This window comes from Narcine bancroftii, chromosome 1 (genome assembly GCF_036971445.1).
Source record: "Narcine bancroftii isolate sNarBan1 chromosome 1, sNarBan1.hap1, whole genome shotgun sequence".
NCBI classification, from domain to species: Eukaryota; Metazoa; Chordata; class Chondrichthyes; order Torpediniformes; family Narcinidae; genus Narcine; species Narcine bancroftii.
The window spans coordinates 469,166,271-469,184,647 of NC_091469.1; the positions used below are offsets into that span (position 1 = coordinate 469,166,271).

Genomic DNA, 18,377 nt, shown 5'->3' on the forward strand with positions numbered 1-18,377 from the left:
GCTGTCAACTTCATCCTTAATGTTCACTTTACTGTCTGATCCCACTCTCTCATCATTGCCTTTCATATTCCAAGAGAATGAAGCAAAATTTGAAATAAACTGATGGACAATTCAATGGGAAAGGCATTTCAGAAAAAAACCCAAAAATTGTACCATGCCTGCACATTGGGAACACATTAGAACTCTCTAAATAAAGGAAGAGCAAGGAAATTGATAAAGGCAGGGTAAGAGTAAACTGGCAACAAACAGAAACACTCCAAGAGCAATAGGCACCCAAAAACAAAATGACTAGAAAGGGCACTATCCCCTGCTGGCCCCTATCACATCCTTCCCCCTTAGTGTCTGGTGAGAATGTGGAAACCAAGAAATTAGCATTTTTTAAAGTAGCTGAGAATTTTTACCAATTCTATGAAAGTCATAGAGTATCTGTTTTTGAGAATGTGAGGGACAGGGTTAGTCAATTTGTTGCTGTGGATCAAGCAAGAAGTCTTGTTTGATGGTCAGTGAGAACATGTTTCAATAATGTTTGATGACCTCAACCTCAATTTATGGTATTTCAAATATCTTAAACCATCTTAACCATTTCAAGTTATCAAGTAATTTCAAAAAATTATAATAATTAACAACTGAAGAAACCATACTCTATCAAAGATGAAATGCAACACAGTTCAAAATTATATTTACATCAATAAACAACATTAAACTGAACGTATTGTTGGATTTCATTATGGAACAGAAAATGAGATGAGCATCAATAATCTAAGTTAAACATACCAACATTCAGTGTGAGAAGTAGTGAGGTCTTGCACTGGGAAAGGCTGTTGAGTGCATTTTAATTGTTTGGCATTAAGATCTTTTAAGCTCTTAAAACATGTTTGAAGAATTTATTTACTTTAATTAATCTATATTACAATTTCAATTAAAAAATCTTTAAGATAGTGGAATAATTCAATTTTTCACTGGACCAGCAATCATGTTCAAATGACTGAGGCTTGGTGTTTATATATGCACCACACACTTACATAGCTGAAGTATTGGAAGCAAATTGTATCTGATCCTTCTCCACACCTTTTCATTGCTACATTGCTAGATCTGGGGATTTGAATAATTGGATGGAGGATTGGATAGCATGACATTGAGCCTCAAGCTTGTCTTGTCTTCTGATTTTGATAAGCATGCACAGCTGTCCAAGTTGCTTTAGACTTTGGTTGAAAGAATAAGATGACCAGTGTTTTGGGCCTGGGGTCTTTGTCAGGTACAATAAAAGTCCCAGTATCCAGCACCCATGAGGTTTCAGAGATCCGGATAAGTGAATTTGCCAGTAGCAATTGTGTGATGGGTGAACTGACTGCAAGGGGGTGCCAATTTAAAAACTTCTGTATTTTTTACCAATCGATCTTCTGCAATTTTTTTTGCCAGTTGCTTAAATTCTGGATAAAGGGGATTTTACTGTATAAGCAAAAACATATAGGCACCTGAATAAAAAGGTGGGGGGTTAAGGTTCAACTCCTTCTATTCCATATCGCATTTTCCAAATATGGCATTAACATTGGCCTCCAATTTCCACCAACCTTCTCAATCTCTCTCCCTATCCCTCTGTCTCCTTTCCTCTAGCTTCCTACCTCTTTTCCTCTCCCTATTGTTTCTCAGCTTTTTTCTTCTATCCTAGCACCTGTATCTCTTGTCTATTAATCTGTTCCTCAGGCGCCTGGCTGTTTTTTGGTTATACTCTATAAAGGGCCTATGCCTGAAATGTTGATTACTCTTTACTTTCTGTGGATGCTGCATGACCTGCTGAGTCTCTTCAGCAGTGGTTTTCAAACTTTTTCTTTACACTCACATGGCACCTAAGTAATCCCTTTGCCATAGGTGCTCTATGATTAGTGAGGGATTACTTAAAGTGGTATATGAGTGGGGGAGAAAAAGGTTGAGAACCACTGCTCTAGAGCCAATTGTTACTGAAGTATTTTGCTTGAGAAAAGTTGTCATTGGCCCAACTCCTTTGGTGATTATGAAACCGTGCATGATTAGGTACAATTAAAACAGTGGTCTTCAAACTGTTTCTTTTTCTCCAGCACATTTGTATATTGCTCTTGACCTAGTAACTATACACTTGTTTAATTTAGACTTTTATCAATACCTTGGCTGCAGGTAAGCACAGTTTAGTCTAATTGGATCGCAAGGAAAAATAATTTATCTTAAAATGAATAATACAAAATATTTGATTACATGTTTAATATAGGCTCATATGGTTGAAAAAAGAAGGGGGAAAACGCAATGTGCTGATCACATGATGTTTTCAAAAATTTATTATTTGAAAGTGAAGCTGACTGCACATTTTTAAATTATAAATAGCTTATTCAGGCTCTTGTATTTTAGTGCCAATGCAAGTTTCTGCAGACAGGCCATAATTTTGAATTGAATTCCCAAGTTGCTGTTCCATTTAAGAATTGTTTTTTTTCCTCCTTTTGATCCCTTGCTCAGAAAAAGGAATCTTCAGTTTACCAGTAGTGATATCCATTCTGAAAGAGGTTACAGTGAACTGCTTATCACAGGACATTAACAGTACCAATGAAAAAACTAAAAAAATACTTGGCATTATCCAGAAAGTATTTCACAAAATTTTGGAAATCCTGGCTCGAAGTTCAAAAAAAAACCAAGAAGAAGCTCAACAGGTATAAATATTTCATGCTATTTGTTTGATTTAAAGTATTGATGATGTATTGTAATTCTATGTGAATCCTCAGTTTCTATCTTTATCAGTGTAAGTGGTTAATAATTATCATTTAAAATCTTGACATTGTCATTTATAACATAATTATGAAGACAATTAAAAATGGGGTGGAAAATGGCAGGTGGAATTTAATGCAGATCAGTGTGAGGCGAAGGACAAACCAAGAAAGGTCATACATGGTAAATGGTAGGGCACTGGGTGGTATGGTAGAACAGAGGGATCTGGAAATACAGATGCACAGTATCCTGAAAGTGGCATCACAGGTGGAAAGGGTTGCAAAGAGGGTTTTTGGCATATTGGCCTTCATAAATCTAAGCAATGAGTATTGGAATTGGGATGTTATGGTCAAGTTGTGCAAGACATTGGTGAGGCCAAATTTTGAATATTGTGTGCAATTATGGTCACCAAACTGCAGGAAAGATCTCAATAAGACAGAGAGTGAGTGTAGAGAATATTTACAAGGATGTCTGGACTTCAGGAACTGAGTTACAGGGAAAGGTTAAACAAGTTACAACTTTATTCCTTGGAATGTAGAAGAATGCGGGAGATTTGGTTGAGGTATTTAAAATTATGAGTAAATGTAGATAAGCTTTTTCCACTGAGAGTAGGTGAGTACAAACCAGAGGACATGGGTTAAGAGTAAAAGGGGAAAAGTTTAGGGGGATCATAGAGGGCAACTTGGTCATACAGAAAGTGGTGGGAGTGTGGAAAGAACTGATAGCTGAGGTGGTGAATGCGGACTCAATTTTAACATTTAAGAATAAGTTGGACAGATGGATGGATGGGAGAGGGATGATTTTGTACGTGGTAGATCAGGTCTAACAAATCTTTATAGAGTTTTTTGAGGAGGTTACCAAAAAGGGAGATGAGGGGAGGATGGTGGACGTTGCCTATTTGGACTTTAGTAAGGCTTTTGATAAGGTTCCTCATAAGAGGTTAGTAAAGAAGGCGGCAGCATTAGGCATTATTGATGAAGTAGTGAGATGGATTAAACATGGTTGCATGGGAGATGCCAGAGAATAGTGGTGGAAAATTTTGTCGAATTGGAGGCTGGTGTAGAGTGGAGTGCCTTGGGGATTGATACTGGGCCCACTGCTGTTTGTCATATATATTTTAACAATCTAGATAATAGGGTGGCAAATTGGATTAGTAAATTTGCAGATGATGCAAAGGTTGGCAGTGTTGTGGACAGTAAGGAAGATTATCTAAGCTTACAGGGTGATAAAGGACAGTTAGAAGAGTGGGCTGAAAGATGGCAGATGGAGTTTAATACTCATAAATGTGAGGTGCTACATTTTGATAGGACTAATCAAAATAGGACATGTTAAATGGTAGACATTTGAGGAGTGCAGTAGAACAAAGGGATTTAGGAGTCATGGTACATAATTCTCTGAAAGTTGAATCACATGTGGATAGGGTGGTGAAGAAGGCATTTATTTTGTTGACTTTCATATATCAGAGTATAGAACACAGGAGTTGGGGTGTTATGTTGAAATTGTATATGGCATTGGTGAGGCCAAATTTGGAATATTGTGTGCAGTTTTGGTTGCTGAATTACAGGAAGGATATAATCAGTATAGAGAGAGTACAGAAGAGATTTACAAGTAGGTGACCAGGGTTTGAGTTGCAGGGAACGGTTGAACAGACTGGGATTTTATTCCCTGGAGTGTAAAAGGTTGAGGGGTGATTTGATAGAGGTATTCAAAATTCTAAGGGGGACAGATAGAGTCAGTGTGGAGAGGCTTTTTCCACTGAGAGTGGGGGAGATTCAAGCAAGAGGGCATGGATTGAGAGTAAAAGGGAAACCTAAGGGGAAATTTCTTCATGCAGAAGGTGGTGGGGTATGCAATGAACTTCTGGCAGTGGTGGTAGAAGCGGGATCAATGTTAATATTCAAGGATAGGTTGGATAGGTATATGAACGGGAGAGGTGTAGCAGTTTATGGGCCAAATGTGAGTCAGTGGCATGGACTAGTAGGGCCTAACTGGCCTGTTTCTGTGCTCTAAATGGTATATGAACAGATGTACAAGTATATAAGGTGATGACTATTATTAAAATTAAATTTTGATTGGTGTAAGTGGAATAAGTCATTGAGCACAATTTGTTAAGACAGTGCCAAAATAAATCAATGTTGTGCAGTTGAAATTTGCATTACTCCAGAGTAGAGCATTTTGGCAGTTTAAATGAGTTGATTGGCCACATTCTTGTTTTCTCCAGTGTATTTTCCCACATAAAACCCTTCAGGTAGCTTCATCAATACTGCAACTGAAATTCATCTACAGTGATGTCTTCAACTCATGAGTCTCAAAAATGTTAGTATTTGTTTAGAGAATAGCCAGCTTTTACTAATGTTGCTTATCATGTGCATTGATATTATTAACTGAAGCTGAACTAGAATTGAGATAGGAAAACATTTAAATATTAAAATTCAGGAACCATTTTTTTCTAGACCGATAGCACGGTAACAGGCCCTTTTCGCCCATGAGCCGATACTGCCCAATTATACTCAATTGACTTACAGCCTGGTATGTTTTGAAGGGTGGGAGGAAACCAGAGCACTCGGCAGAAACCCATGCAAACATGGGGATAACATACAAACGCCTTACAGACTGTGCCAGATTAAAGCCCTGGTTACTATAACAAAAATCATCAGTCCCTCCAAAGCCATATTGAACTCATAGCTAAATGTAATTGTATTTCCTGGATTGGAGGGAAAAGTTGCTCTCAATGTAAAAAAAAAAAATAGAAAAGTCAGGATAGCAGCTTGAAGAGTTGAAACCCTGAAAATGTAATTTGATGGAAAAAAATAAGTATTTTTGTTTAAAAATAAGTTTAAAAAAAAAGTTTGTACAAGACATTGTTTAAAATATACTTCGATCATTGTATTTTTGGGTAGCTTAAGTTATGGAACATTTGCAGAATGCATAAAATTATTTGAGCAAACAGTCTCTCAAGCCTGTGATCTCTTTCTTAATGATCCCTGTTCCATAGAATGCCATCTGTAAGTCCCTTTTTAAAGGGACGATCAACCTGACTTGGAAATGTATCACCAGTCATAATTTTAGGACTGTATCATTTGTAAATGTCTTCACAAATTCAATTATTTAAAAATGCAGTTCACTGTCAGATTGTTAATGAGAGATGGATATTAAAAGCTTTTGTCATACACTTAATTTAAATTTAAATTGAGACATACAGCATGGTAGCAGGCCATTCTGTCCCTCAAGCAATTGCACCCAATTGACCTGCAACTCGGTACATTTTAAAGCGAGGGTAGAAACCAGAGAACCTGGAGGAAACCCATGGAGACAGGCGGAGAACGTATAAACTTCTTAAAGACAGTGGTGGATTTGAATCCTGGATGCTGGCACTGTAACAGCATTGCTTTAACCGGTGCTGCCCAAATGAAGTGAAAAGGTAGAAACGTAGGATTTGTCTGTATACACCTGGATAATTAAAATGTAACAGAAAAAAGTATAGAGAATAATTAAAAAGAAACTATCAATAACATGGAACAGATGGATGAATCTTAAGTCAGAGCAGAATAAAATGTGATTAATTGTATCTGTCTATAATGAACTACATTTTTGAAGGATTCAGATGTCTACTTGGCTAATAGAAATGTGACACTTTATTTGCAAAAGGTTCTGACATCTATTCAGTTGGTTCTTGGAGAATTCATCTGCTCTGTTGCGAACTGGCATGGTGTCCATGAAGTTGTCTATCAAGAGATACTGTCAACGCTTCTGGCTGCAATGTTGGCAGAAACTATTCATGCTATAAAAAAGGTGAGCTTGATTGATTTCATTTTGGTATCATCTCTCCTGTCTGATGCTTCCTGTCATTTATTCAGCTGAATTGTGGTCCATTGTACAAATGGACTTCTCAGACTTTGTCAGTAGAGTGAAGTTGTCTCAACTAGCTCATTCTTCCTCACACCACCTTGCTCAGGAACAGCTACTACTCCTCCATCATCCGACTCCTCCATGACAAACTCAATCAGATTCATTTAAGGACTGTTCCTTCATTGGTTTTTTTTTGTTCTCTCTGTATTGCACAGTCAGTTATTTACAGTTCTTTGTTTACATGTTTTATGCTGTGCACAGTTTGTTTTTTTTGCACTACCAACTATGATAATTCTGCTGCACCCACAGGAAAAAGGAATCTCTGGATTGTATGTGATGTCATGTGTGTTCTCTGACAATAAATCTGAAATTTGATATCCTTAACCATTTTGCATCCTTCTCCACTTCAAGTTTGGAGCAAATCTTCCTGATTGTTGAGAGTTCACTTTAGGTTAATTATCTGACAGTATGGTCTCCGAGTGAGATAGAAGTATTGCTTATTTTTTTTAACCAAGTAATTCATTTATGATCATAAGTAACTACATAACTTGAATTAAGACCAAAGATTTTGCCGCAAGTTTTACTTGGTAAATCTAAACTTATTGGCACAGAGTCAAAGTACCCATCTCTTGAAAATTAACATGTTACCAAAATTGTATCAAATTTTGAATTCAATAAAGTCAATGGAGTGGGATCTCACATATTGAGTTGTAAAATGTGCTATTGGGCAATGGATCAGAAACTGGTTAATATATATTCTACTTTAGAAGTGACTGGATGGACAGCATTGCAACGATTTAAAATTATTTCCCACTTCCCCCCCAGGCATCTTGAGCTATGATTAAAAGCAGCCTTTGATTTGGAGGTCATTCAAAAATCTTGTGTTTCTTGAAAAAGTTTACCAATGAATCATTGAGAAAATAATGCATTAGCATGGTCAACAGAAGGCTAAATAGGTGCCAATCAGTGGAGAGCGGAGTGCCACAGGGGTTGGTGCTAGGCCCACAACTGTTAAATTTAAATTAAAAAAATTATTTACAACTCTTAGAAGCTGATTACAGCCATTGAACCCATTGCATCCAATAAACCTACCAATTCCATAGGAATTTGGAGGGTGGGAGGAAATCGGAGCATGCAGGGAAAACCCAAGCAGGTAGTGAAAGGCCCTTTCAGGTAGCCTAAACACCCCATTATAAAGCTGCATATTCTCCCCCTTATGGCTAAAGACATACTCAGCTGAATGCTGCGAAAGTGCCCCTGAGGCGCCAACACCAACTCTCCTCAGGAAGGGATAATCGGCGGAATACCGGGCTCCTTTGAGGCACCTGAATGTGCAGCCGCTGTAAGCAGCTGCCTGGGGGCGGGCTGAAGACTCTCAGCTCCCCACTGTCTGACAGCCCCCCACTGTCTGACAGCCCCCGCCACACTACCTGACAGACATGCTGCCTGTCAGCCGCCCCACTGCCTTTCTGGGGAGGGGAGGCTGGCGGGGGGATGTTGGGGAAGGGGCAGCCAGTGCAGGCTGTCACAGCCCGGCTGGCCACTCCTGCACCGGGGCCACTCTCTACAGCTCAAATTGCAGCATAGTAATGGTGGTCTTGTAGGGAAGACCCCATGCAGCTGAAACCGTATGGGAAACACAAAGCAGTTCCACCTGGTGGGGATTATGGGTAGGGAAGACGTCCACTGCTATGCTGCATATTTAAGAAGGGTGGCGCTGCAGCACCAATAGCCCTGACTCCATCAGATCTGGCGGTGCTCCAAGACACCTCTGGATATGAATAGGCCCTTTCAGGTGGACCAGGCAACGCTAGAAGCAGCCTTTTAGGGTGCTCCAAGACACCTCTGGATATGAATAGGCCCTTTCAGGTGGACCAGGCAACGCTACAAGCAGCCTTTTAGGGCTGCCACCTGAAAGGTGAGTCTGCAGGTTAAGATCTGCTCCTGCCGCTGCCCTCAAGGTGGAGGGTCCGCCTAAAAGTGCCTGAAGAGAAAGTTCAAACTCCTTGCAGTCAGTGCTATGCTAACTATCCACATTATACATTAACGATTTAGAAGAGGAGACAGCGTATAATGTATATAAGTTAGGTTAAATGAGTGGGCAAGGGTTTGGCAGATAGAGTATAGTGTTGGTAAATGCAAGGACATCCACTATAGAAGGAAAAATAAAAGATCATATTTTTTAAATGATGCGAGATTACAGCATGCTGTTGTGCAGAGAAACTTAGGAGTTCATGTGCATAAATTGTAAAGAGGTTGGTTTAAAGGTAGAGCAGGTTAACAAGAAGGCAAATGGAATGTTGACCTTTATTGATTGGAGGTTTGAACTTAAGAGCAGAGAAGTTCTGCTGCAACTGAACAGTGTACAGGTAAAGCCACACCTGGACTACTGCATGCCATTCTGGTTTCCTTGGTAAAGGATTTACTGGATTTGCAGGGAGTGCTGAGGAGTTTCACCAGGTTGATTCTAGAGATCAGTGGTTTAGCATGTGAGGAGAGTTTGAATTTGCCTGTGGCTATACCTGCTGGATTTCAGAAGAATCAAAGGGAATTTTATAGAAGCATAAAATTATGAAAGGGACTGACAAGATGGAGGCAGGAAAGTTGTTTCCACTATTAGTTGAGACTAGAACTAAGGGATGTAGCCCCAGGATAGAGGTGAGGAGGAATAATAATTTCCAGAGAGTAATTAATCTGTGCAATTCTATGTCAAAGGAAGCAGTGGAAGCTACCTCATTGAAGACATTTAAAATGCAGATAGATAGATTTTTGCAAAGTTTAAAAAAAGTGAGAAAATATTTGCATTAGTCAATGTTGATTTATTTGCTACAATGAAATTTGCTATTTCCATTAGCTGTTGATTCAGACAAACTCCATTGACGCTTGTTTTTAATTTGAGATATAGTAAAGCTCATAATATCTGTGATCCAGATTCCAGAATTTGCATGACTTTCAGAACTCGTTTCTCAGCAGGAGATGAGGTATTTAACTTTTGCATTGAGGATGAGAGTATTGTAATGAATGGAAACTGTTCAATATTTACATAATTAAAATTTCTACTTCCTGTACATTATTGCCAAAAAAAATACTGACATTGAAATCTACTTAAAAATTCTCATCAATCACTTTTGAGTAGTGTTATCTAGATTTTGTGCTGTGTAAATGGAACCATTAATTACCAAGAGCTCTTGTCCCATTTGGATTTTATTACCATGCTGCCATTTTTATTTTTTTTTACTAAAGATGGTGTCCTTCTTTATGTTCTTGATAAATTAATCTCAGTTCTTGGATCTACTTGGACTGGGGTTTGAGTGTTTTGGCCTCAGACGTCAAAGTTTGGAAGTATTGTAGACAGTGAGGAAGGCTTTCAAGCTTGCAGAGGGATCTGAACCAGCTGGTAAAGTAGGCTGAAAAATTGTAGATGGAACTTAATGCAGACAATTGTGAGGTGTTGCATTTTGGAAGGAAAAACCAAGGGAGGACATAAACAGTAGGCACTGAGGAGTGCAATAGAATAGGGGAAATCTGGGAATGCAGATACATTATTCCCTGAAAGAGGTGTCACAGATAGATGGGGTTGTAAAGAGCTTTCGGCACATTGAGGTTCATAAATTAAAATATTTAGTATAGGAGTTGGGATGTTATGGCAAAGTTGTACAAGATATTGGTGAGCCAAATGTGGAATATCATGTGCAGTTTTTGTCATCTAACTACAGTAAATATGCCAATAAATTTGAAAAGATTACTAGGATGTTGCCTGGACTTGAACTGAGTTACAGGGAAAGGTTAAACAGGTTAGGACTTTATTCCTTGGAGCACAGAAGAATGAGGGGAGTTTTGTAGAGGTATACAAAATAATGATGGGTATAGATAGAGTAAATGCAAGTAGGCTTTTTCCATTGATGTTGAGTGAGGAGAGTTTAGAGTGAAAGGGGAGAAGTTTAGGGGGAACATTAGGGGGAATTTCTTTACACAGAGTGGGTGAGAGTGTGGATCAAGCTGTCAGCTGAAGTGGTGAATGCGGACACAATTTTAACATACAAGAAAAAATTGGACAGCTACATGGATGGGAAGGGTGTGGAGCAATGTGGGCTGGGTGCAGGTCACTGGGGCTTGAGATATAATATTCTATGGTTATGTGACTGACAGTTCTGAAGAAACCCAACAGTCAATAAGTTGCATGCTACTTCTATCCACCATCTTTTATTTTGTTGGCAATACTGTGTTGATCTAGAATTTCCGAATTAGTTAAAATGTTCTTTTGGATGTTTACAAACAAGAACTGCAATGAGCCTTTCACTTCGAACTCCCTAAAATAATTTCTTGCATCTAATTCTCCAAAATATACTTTCAAATGCAGAAATCAGACGCAGGTGACATTACTCCACCAGAAACTGCTGTTGAGCTCCCGGTTCTTTCAAGCTACTTGCTCTCAATTGTGCTAAAGTATCCTGGTGTGATAAGGTAAGGGTAAACTGATGGATGATGACTGGTAATTGGCAGGGTTTTTGTCTCAGCAATATTTACTGTTTTGTTTTGTACCTGTTGAGCAATAATGCCATTGTACTCTTTGACTTTTATGCCTGTATATCAAAGGAAATGCTGTCACAGCTGGCTACAAACATGAATTTAAACCTTTATCTGGTTCAAATTAACCCTATAGCTATTGATTCCATTGCAGGTAGCATGCTTGCATCACTAACAGAATAATCGTGTAATTCGATTTATCCGCAGTGGGTAACATTGCTTTTTTTTTTTAACCTGTTCTTTTAGTCCATTTGTAATTTGTGCCCTATATCCTGACTGCTATTTGGAGGCCTGTTTGCAACTCCCAGGGAGTCTTTTGACCCTTGCAGTTTCTCAACTCTGCCCAAAGGATCATGCATCTCTTCTTACTAAGTATTTGATTTCATTTTTTACCAACAGAGCCAACTTATCCCCTCTACCCATAAGTCTATCTTTTCAATAGGATGTGTATCCTTGGATACTTAGCTTGTAATTGTGATTTCCAGCCACATCTCCGTTATGCCCACAATGGAGAAAATGCCATGCAATTCCTCACTGTGGTTACAACATGTCTACCTTGTTTTGTATACTGTGTGTATTTAAATGCAATCCCTTTGGTCCTGTGTCACCCATCTCATATTTGCCTCTTTGTTGCCTAAGTTTAAATTCTTACCCTTTTCAAAACTTGCTGTCCAATCTTTTAATCTGGAGACTTCAATAACTTGTTTTGCACACTCCTTCCCTTTTACTTTACCCATTCTTTTCCAGTCTGTTGTACCCACCCCTAGAGTTGATTCTGGCAAAAAGTCAGTCTGATCAGTGAAATATTAAAGAAAAGAATATACAGTAATTGTAGAGAATAGGCTCTAAGATGATTGAGCAGTTCACCAGAGGTGTGAGGAGGGAGAATGGTCCAACACCACTACGAGATCTTTCAGGTGCACATTTGGAAGACAGCGAAGCAGACATTTGTTGAAGAACCAAGAATCCAGATACAGTGCTGCAGTGATGTGTAGCCAAGGTCACTGTCTGTATTTTAAATTCATTTTCTACTATCCTCGTATGCTGATAAATGCATCAGTTATTGATCAACGAGAAGCAATCTGGATTCTTACTTAACATTTGTGTAGGATACTGAAAACCTCATGCTCAAAAGTTCAACAATGATATTCAACTTTGAGAACTACACAAAGTGGATACTGTATATATATCCTGGTAATAAAAAACAATACAAATTTAATATGGGTAATTATAGCCCAATCAATCTACTTTTAATCACTGGCAAAGTGATCGTGGTGTATCCCTGCTCAGTACTATTTGGCACCCAAACATCCTGCTGGAGGGACTCTGAAGGTCAAGCATCATCAGTGGGAGAAAAAGAATGGTTGACTTTTCAAGAGTAAAGTCTTCATCAGGACCATAATGTGTCTACTATTAGGTGGCACCTTTTTTTTCTGATCTGTTTGCCCCTGTCAGATTGGGTGGTGCCTTGTTCACTCAACTCCATATTTCATCGTATCCTTGGTCTTGATGGGGACATATATGTTGAATTCCAGAGGTGAGATGGGATGATTACTCTAGCTATCAAGGCAGCATTTGTCTGAGTGTGGCATCACAAAGCTTGGTAAAACTTAAATAGAAAGGCATTAAGGGAAAAACACTTTATGGTTGGATTTCTGGCATACTAGACATCCCTTGTCAGTTGCTTCCTTAATAACCTCATGATTTATGAGGTCAGAATTGGAAATGTTCACTGTGCAATTTTCAATGTCACTTGCAGCTCCTGAGCAATTGTGCCCTTGAATAGGACCTGAACAACATTCAAATGAGGGGCCATAGGGCACAGAAGTCCAAGGCAATGACCTGTCTCTAACAAGAGACCGTCTGATCACCAACCTCTTTACATTTAATGGTACACTGGAAGTCCAAAAATTTGGATGCCAGAGAAATCTGGACTACCTGAGAATCCGGACTTTTAAAACTCTCAAACTTTAAAAAATTTTGCGGGCATGTATGCAAGAATGCCACAGAGCATAGCGGCAACAAGGGACTATGCTTATTACAGGTGATCTTATCACAAAAAAATTCATTTGTATTTTTCCTTTACAATGTTCATTTTAAACATAATTTCAAATATTACACACTTTATAGTAGAAAAAATATTACATTTTTGTCAAGTGTTGACTTTATTTTCCTTTAAAGCTGCTTGTTTTGATGTTTCTTTTTCTCAAGAATAAAGTACCAAAATGTACCTGTTCATTTCTTCTTTATTCCTCCTTAAATTTGAACTGCCTGAAAATCTGAAAAATCCAAAAATCTGGACCAACCCAATTTCTGAGGAGTATGGATTTTAGGACTTGTGTTGTCTTAGTCTTGCATTGTCAACCTGGGGATCACTATTTACCTGAAGCTTACTATTTACCTGAAGCTTAATTGTATTGGCCACAATATTTTGACTGCAAGAGCATATTAGAGGCTAGATATTCTGTGGCAATTAACATACCATCTGATCTTCCCACCCATATCCTTTCCATCATAAGACGACACAGAAGGATGACATTCAGCTCATCTGGTCCATGCTGGGTTCTGGAGAAAATTTCACTTCTCTCGTTATTACTCTCCACCCATAGAATTTATTTTTCTCTTGCATTTGACCTTTAAATTTTTTTTTGGCTATAAACCTACCCAAAGGGGGAATTTATCATTGCCAATTAAGCATATTGCATATCTTTTGGCTGTAGAAGGAAACAGGAGCACCCTATGGTAATAGAGAGAATATGCAAGCTTTACATAGTCTGTATCTGAGGTTGGTATCAAACTTCAATGTCTTGGAACTGTGATGGAGCAGCAATATTGGTGGCGGCACCTCGAAGACATGTCGAAAGTACTACTACTTAAAGCTACACACTATCCCAGACAAAGTAGTGTATTTGGTTCCACTGCCACCAACCTAAACATTCTTTTACCAGGAGTGCACAGTATTGTACCTATAATGTGTATAATAGTTGCCCTTCAAAACTACTTCACCAGCACCTTCCAAGGGTACAATTTAGACCATTCACAAAGACATGGAAATACTATCACCTGTTTGACTTAGTTTGGAAATTCATCCCTGTTTCTTCGTTACTGCTGGTTTATATACTGGAATATTGAGAGCATCTTCACTCTGGTGTAAACAGGTCACCATCACTTTCTTTAGCAATTTGGGATGATCAATAAATGCTGGACTTCAAACCATACTGGAGACAGAGATTCATGGCGAATGAAATGAAGTGCTTGATGCTTTGGGAAGCCTGCCAAAAATATGCTGATCATGACTCCAGTGAAATTGCAATGTGAACTATTAATTAAATGCACATCTGTTCAAAAATGTCCTTTTGCCATTGAAATTTTGGCTTTATTGTTTTTTTTTTAAAAAAAAAGTATCTTCAGTTATTGTCAGCAGAACTGATCTTAACTCTTCCATCTCTTCAGGTCATTTTTAAATGAATTAGTAGAATGCATCAATTCTGAAGCCATACAAGGATTTGTGGGATTGGTCGCTGCTCTCCATTTCCTCCTCGTACTCAGTCGAGGTGAGCATCAGATGTTGAAGTCAACAGGGAAAGAAATTCACTAGATGTTATCTGTAAAATCTCATTGTAGATAAGCAATAGTATCTAACCTAATGTTTTATCTGATAGAATTGTACTTTACAACTGTTCAGATGACTTTTCAGTTAAAGCTTGGGGATAACTATCCATCCTGTCTTTTAAATCATTTATATTGTCTCTTGTGTTTATAGTTGACTGCATTATTAGTTACTACCTTGATTCACACAGTTGTTAGATGTTAAGAAATCTTTGAGTAGCATAAGCAGGATATTACTGCTTCTGCCTCACAGATCCAAGCACTGGTAATCTATTCTTGGAGGCCTATGACGAGGAATTTGCACATTCTCCTCTTGATTGAATGACTTTCCATTGGGTAATCTAGTTTCCTCCCATTTCTCAAAAGATGTTCTCATTCATGTGCAAGTGTGAACTAGCTCTTAGTATGGATTAATGGTAAGCTGAGTCAAAATGGAGTTGATGAGCCTTTGTTAACAAGAATAAATTCCAAAAATACAGGTGGAATGGGATTTGGGATTACTTGCCTGGAAGCTGGAATGAGCCAAATGTTTTCCTTTGTTGATAGGGTTTTTACAAGGTTCTGCATGGTAAGCAGGGCCAAAAGGTTAAGGCATAATGGATCTGAAATGTATTGGCTCTTTGTCTGAAATAGTTTAGACAGATTACACATTTTAATCTGTTATCATTACTTCAATGATGTCAGCTTTTGAAAGATTTTCAAGCATGGTAATGGGAGAATTGGTGCATCTGACCTGCAGAAACAGCAAAAGTGGGAGTAATTTGTATGTAATATCCAAAGTTTTCATCCTCTGATAGCTTGGATGATTCATTTAAATGAAGATGCTTATTGCTGAATAGATATTCTAATGCTGAATTAGAAAGCGAAGTAGCTAAACCCATTTTCAGATTTCAATTCTAAAATCTAACTTAACTGTATCCAGGTAAAGTGAACGTGAAAAGAGCTGTAATTAAAGACACAGCGATAGCCATTCACAGGAAGTTTCAGCTTTATAGTGGAATTATATCAGAGTCGGGTGACATTGAAAGGTATGTTCAGTAAAAGTGGAATTTTTTTTGTCAATAACTTTAAACCTTGTATTTATTGAAAATAGTCCAGTGTCAACTATGTATCACTAACTTGAATTTCATTTTAAAATGAACATCACATCTTAAGATGTTGGATGAATTTTAGATGACATTTCTTTCTTGAACCAAAGATGTCATGTGCCTCTGGATATGTGTCAAAATAGAGATCTGCTAATCCACTTCTATCACACATATTACCAGGTTATTACAATGTATGTTTTGTGCAACTTTGTTTTTACAAGCAATAATAATCCAGATGAGTATGTGATGAATTATTAGAACACAAACCATTATTCTATTTTTTATCTATTTATTTTTTGAGATGCATGAGGAAGAGAAACCTCTGCCCAAGAATACTGTAGGATTTCTATAGATGCACAATTGAGAATGTGCTGACATACAGTATATCAGTGTGGTATGCGAATTGTACTGTCCAAGATCATAAGACACTCCAGCGGGTAGTGAAAACTGTCCAACGGATTGTTGGAATGCAATTACCTACCATCAAATCTATCTATAGGGAATGATGTTTTGGCAGGGCGATTAAATATCAAAGACTCGTCATGACCTAATCATGAACTATTTACTCTCCTACCATCAAGCAGACATTATAGGAGCCTTCGCTCTTGCAACACTAAGACTAAAAAGACAATGTTAAACACCAATTCACAGCTCTGAGTGGTGATGTGCTTGTATTTTATAATCAGTAATTTAAAAAAAATTCATTTTAGAATAGTGTGGTTTTAATTCTATATGGTTTATTGTATGTTTTTATTGTAATGTATGTAACTCGAATTTCCGGTCGATGTTGATTGCATTTCATTGGCTGGTCTAACAGCATAATGGCAATAAAGTAACATCATCATGTTGTGTCGACTGATTATACATCTCTAAGATATGTCTATCTTTCCCTTCCTCACAGCCTCTCCATTTTCTTTTGCATCTATGTGCCTATGTAATTATCTTTTATATGTACAGTGCCCTCCATAATGTTTGGGACAGGCAATTTTTTTCCTTTATTTGCCCCTGTGCTTCACATTTTGAAATTTGTAATTAAACAATTCACGTGATTAAAGTGCACATTTCAGATTTTATTCAAGGTCATTTGTTTCTATTTTGGTTTGAGCATTAGAAATGACAACATTTATGTATAACATAATCATATTTCAGGGCACCATAATGTTTGGGACATTTCACTTTACTGGTGTTTGTGAGTACTCGGGCATGTTTAATTGCTTGAATGGTGCAGGTATAAGAGAGCAAGGCTTGTGTTTAAGCTTTTGATCACCTTTGGAGTCTGTAGTTGCCATTTTTCTACATGAGGACCAGAGTTGTGCCAATGAAAGTCAAAGAAGCCATTATGAGGCTGAAAAACAAGAATAAAACAGTAAGAGGTATCGGCCAAATCTTAGGATGCCCAAAATCAACAGTTTGGAACATCATTAAGAAGAAACCGTGTACTTGTGAGCTCAGTAATCAGAAAGGGACTGGTATTCCAAGGAAGAACTCCACTGCTGATGTCAAAAGAATTCTCAATATAATGAAGAAAAATCCCCAAACTTGTGTCTAACAGATCAGAAACACTCTTCAGGAGGCAGATGTGGATATGTCAGTGACTACTGTTTGTAGGAATTGCCCAAGATCCAAAGCATACGACCTTTGCTATGGTTTGCATTTTGCAGTGCAGCCTTTGTATTTGTGTTCACAAAGTCTTCTGTGGACAGTAGTCACTGACGTAGCCACACCTGCCTCCTAAAGAATATTCTGAGGTGTAGTCTAACCACAGTTTTGTCGAGTTGCAACATTACCTTGTGGCTCTTGAACTCTGTTTTCTAACTAATGAAGACAAGTATGCCATCAGCCTTCTTAACACCTGATCAGCTTGCACAGCAACCTTGAAGAATCTATGGACTTGGATCCCAAGATCCCTCTGTTCATCCATAGTGCTAAGAATCTTGCCATTAACCATTTACTTGGCCATCAAGTTTGATCTTCTAAAGTATATTACTTCATGCTTTTCTGGATTGAACTTCTCTGCCCAACTCTGCTTATTTTCTATATCTTCTTCTTTCTTTGGCTTGGCTTCGCGGACGAAGATTTATGGAGGGGGTAAAAAGTCCACGTCAGCTGCAGGCTCGTTTGTGGCTGACAAGTCCGATGCGGGACAGGCAGACACGATTGCAGCGGTTGCAAGGGAAAATTGGTGGGTTGGGGTTGGGTGTTGGGTTTTTCCTCCTTTGCCTTTTGTCAGTGAGGTGGGCTCTGCGGTCTTCTTCAAAGGAGGTTGCTGCCCGCCAAACTGTGAGGCGCCAAGATGCACAGTTTGAGGCGTTATCAGCCCACTGGCGGTGGTCAATGTGGCAGGCACCAAGAGATTTCTTTAGGCAGTCCTTGTACCTTTTCTTTGGTGCACCTCTGTCACGGTGGCCAGTGGAGAGCTCGCCATATAACACGATCTTGGGAAGGCGATGGTCCTCCATTCTGGAGACGTGACCCATCCAGCGCAGCTGGATCTTCAGCAGCGTGGACTCGATGCTGTCGACCTCTGCCATCTCGAGTACTTCGACGTTAGGGGTGTAAGCGCTCCAATGGATG

At 38.6% G+C, this 18,377-nt stretch overlaps 1 protein-coding gene across 5 annotated transcripts in view; it reads left to right on the top strand.

Annotated features, from left to right (window-relative positions):
* Window positions 1-18,377, top strand: part of ncapg2 (non-SMC condensin II complex, subunit G2) — a 113,266-nt gene that overhangs the window by 83,632 nt on the left and 11,257 nt on the right. For all 5 annotated transcript variants that reach the window (XM_069914732.1, XM_069914727.1, XM_069914728.1 and 2 more), the window contains 5 exons: window positions 2,485-2,675; window positions 6,379-6,522; window positions 10,940-11,043; window positions 14,560-14,660; window positions 15,638-15,743. In XM_069914732.1, the coding sequence (XP_069770833.1) occupies window positions 2,485-2,675; window positions 6,379-6,522; window positions 10,940-11,043; window positions 14,560-14,660; window positions 15,638-15,743 (646 nt within the window). The remainder of the gene's footprint in view (window positions 1-2,484; window positions 2,676-6,378; window positions 6,523-10,939; window positions 11,044-14,559; window positions 14,661-15,637; window positions 15,744-18,377) is intronic.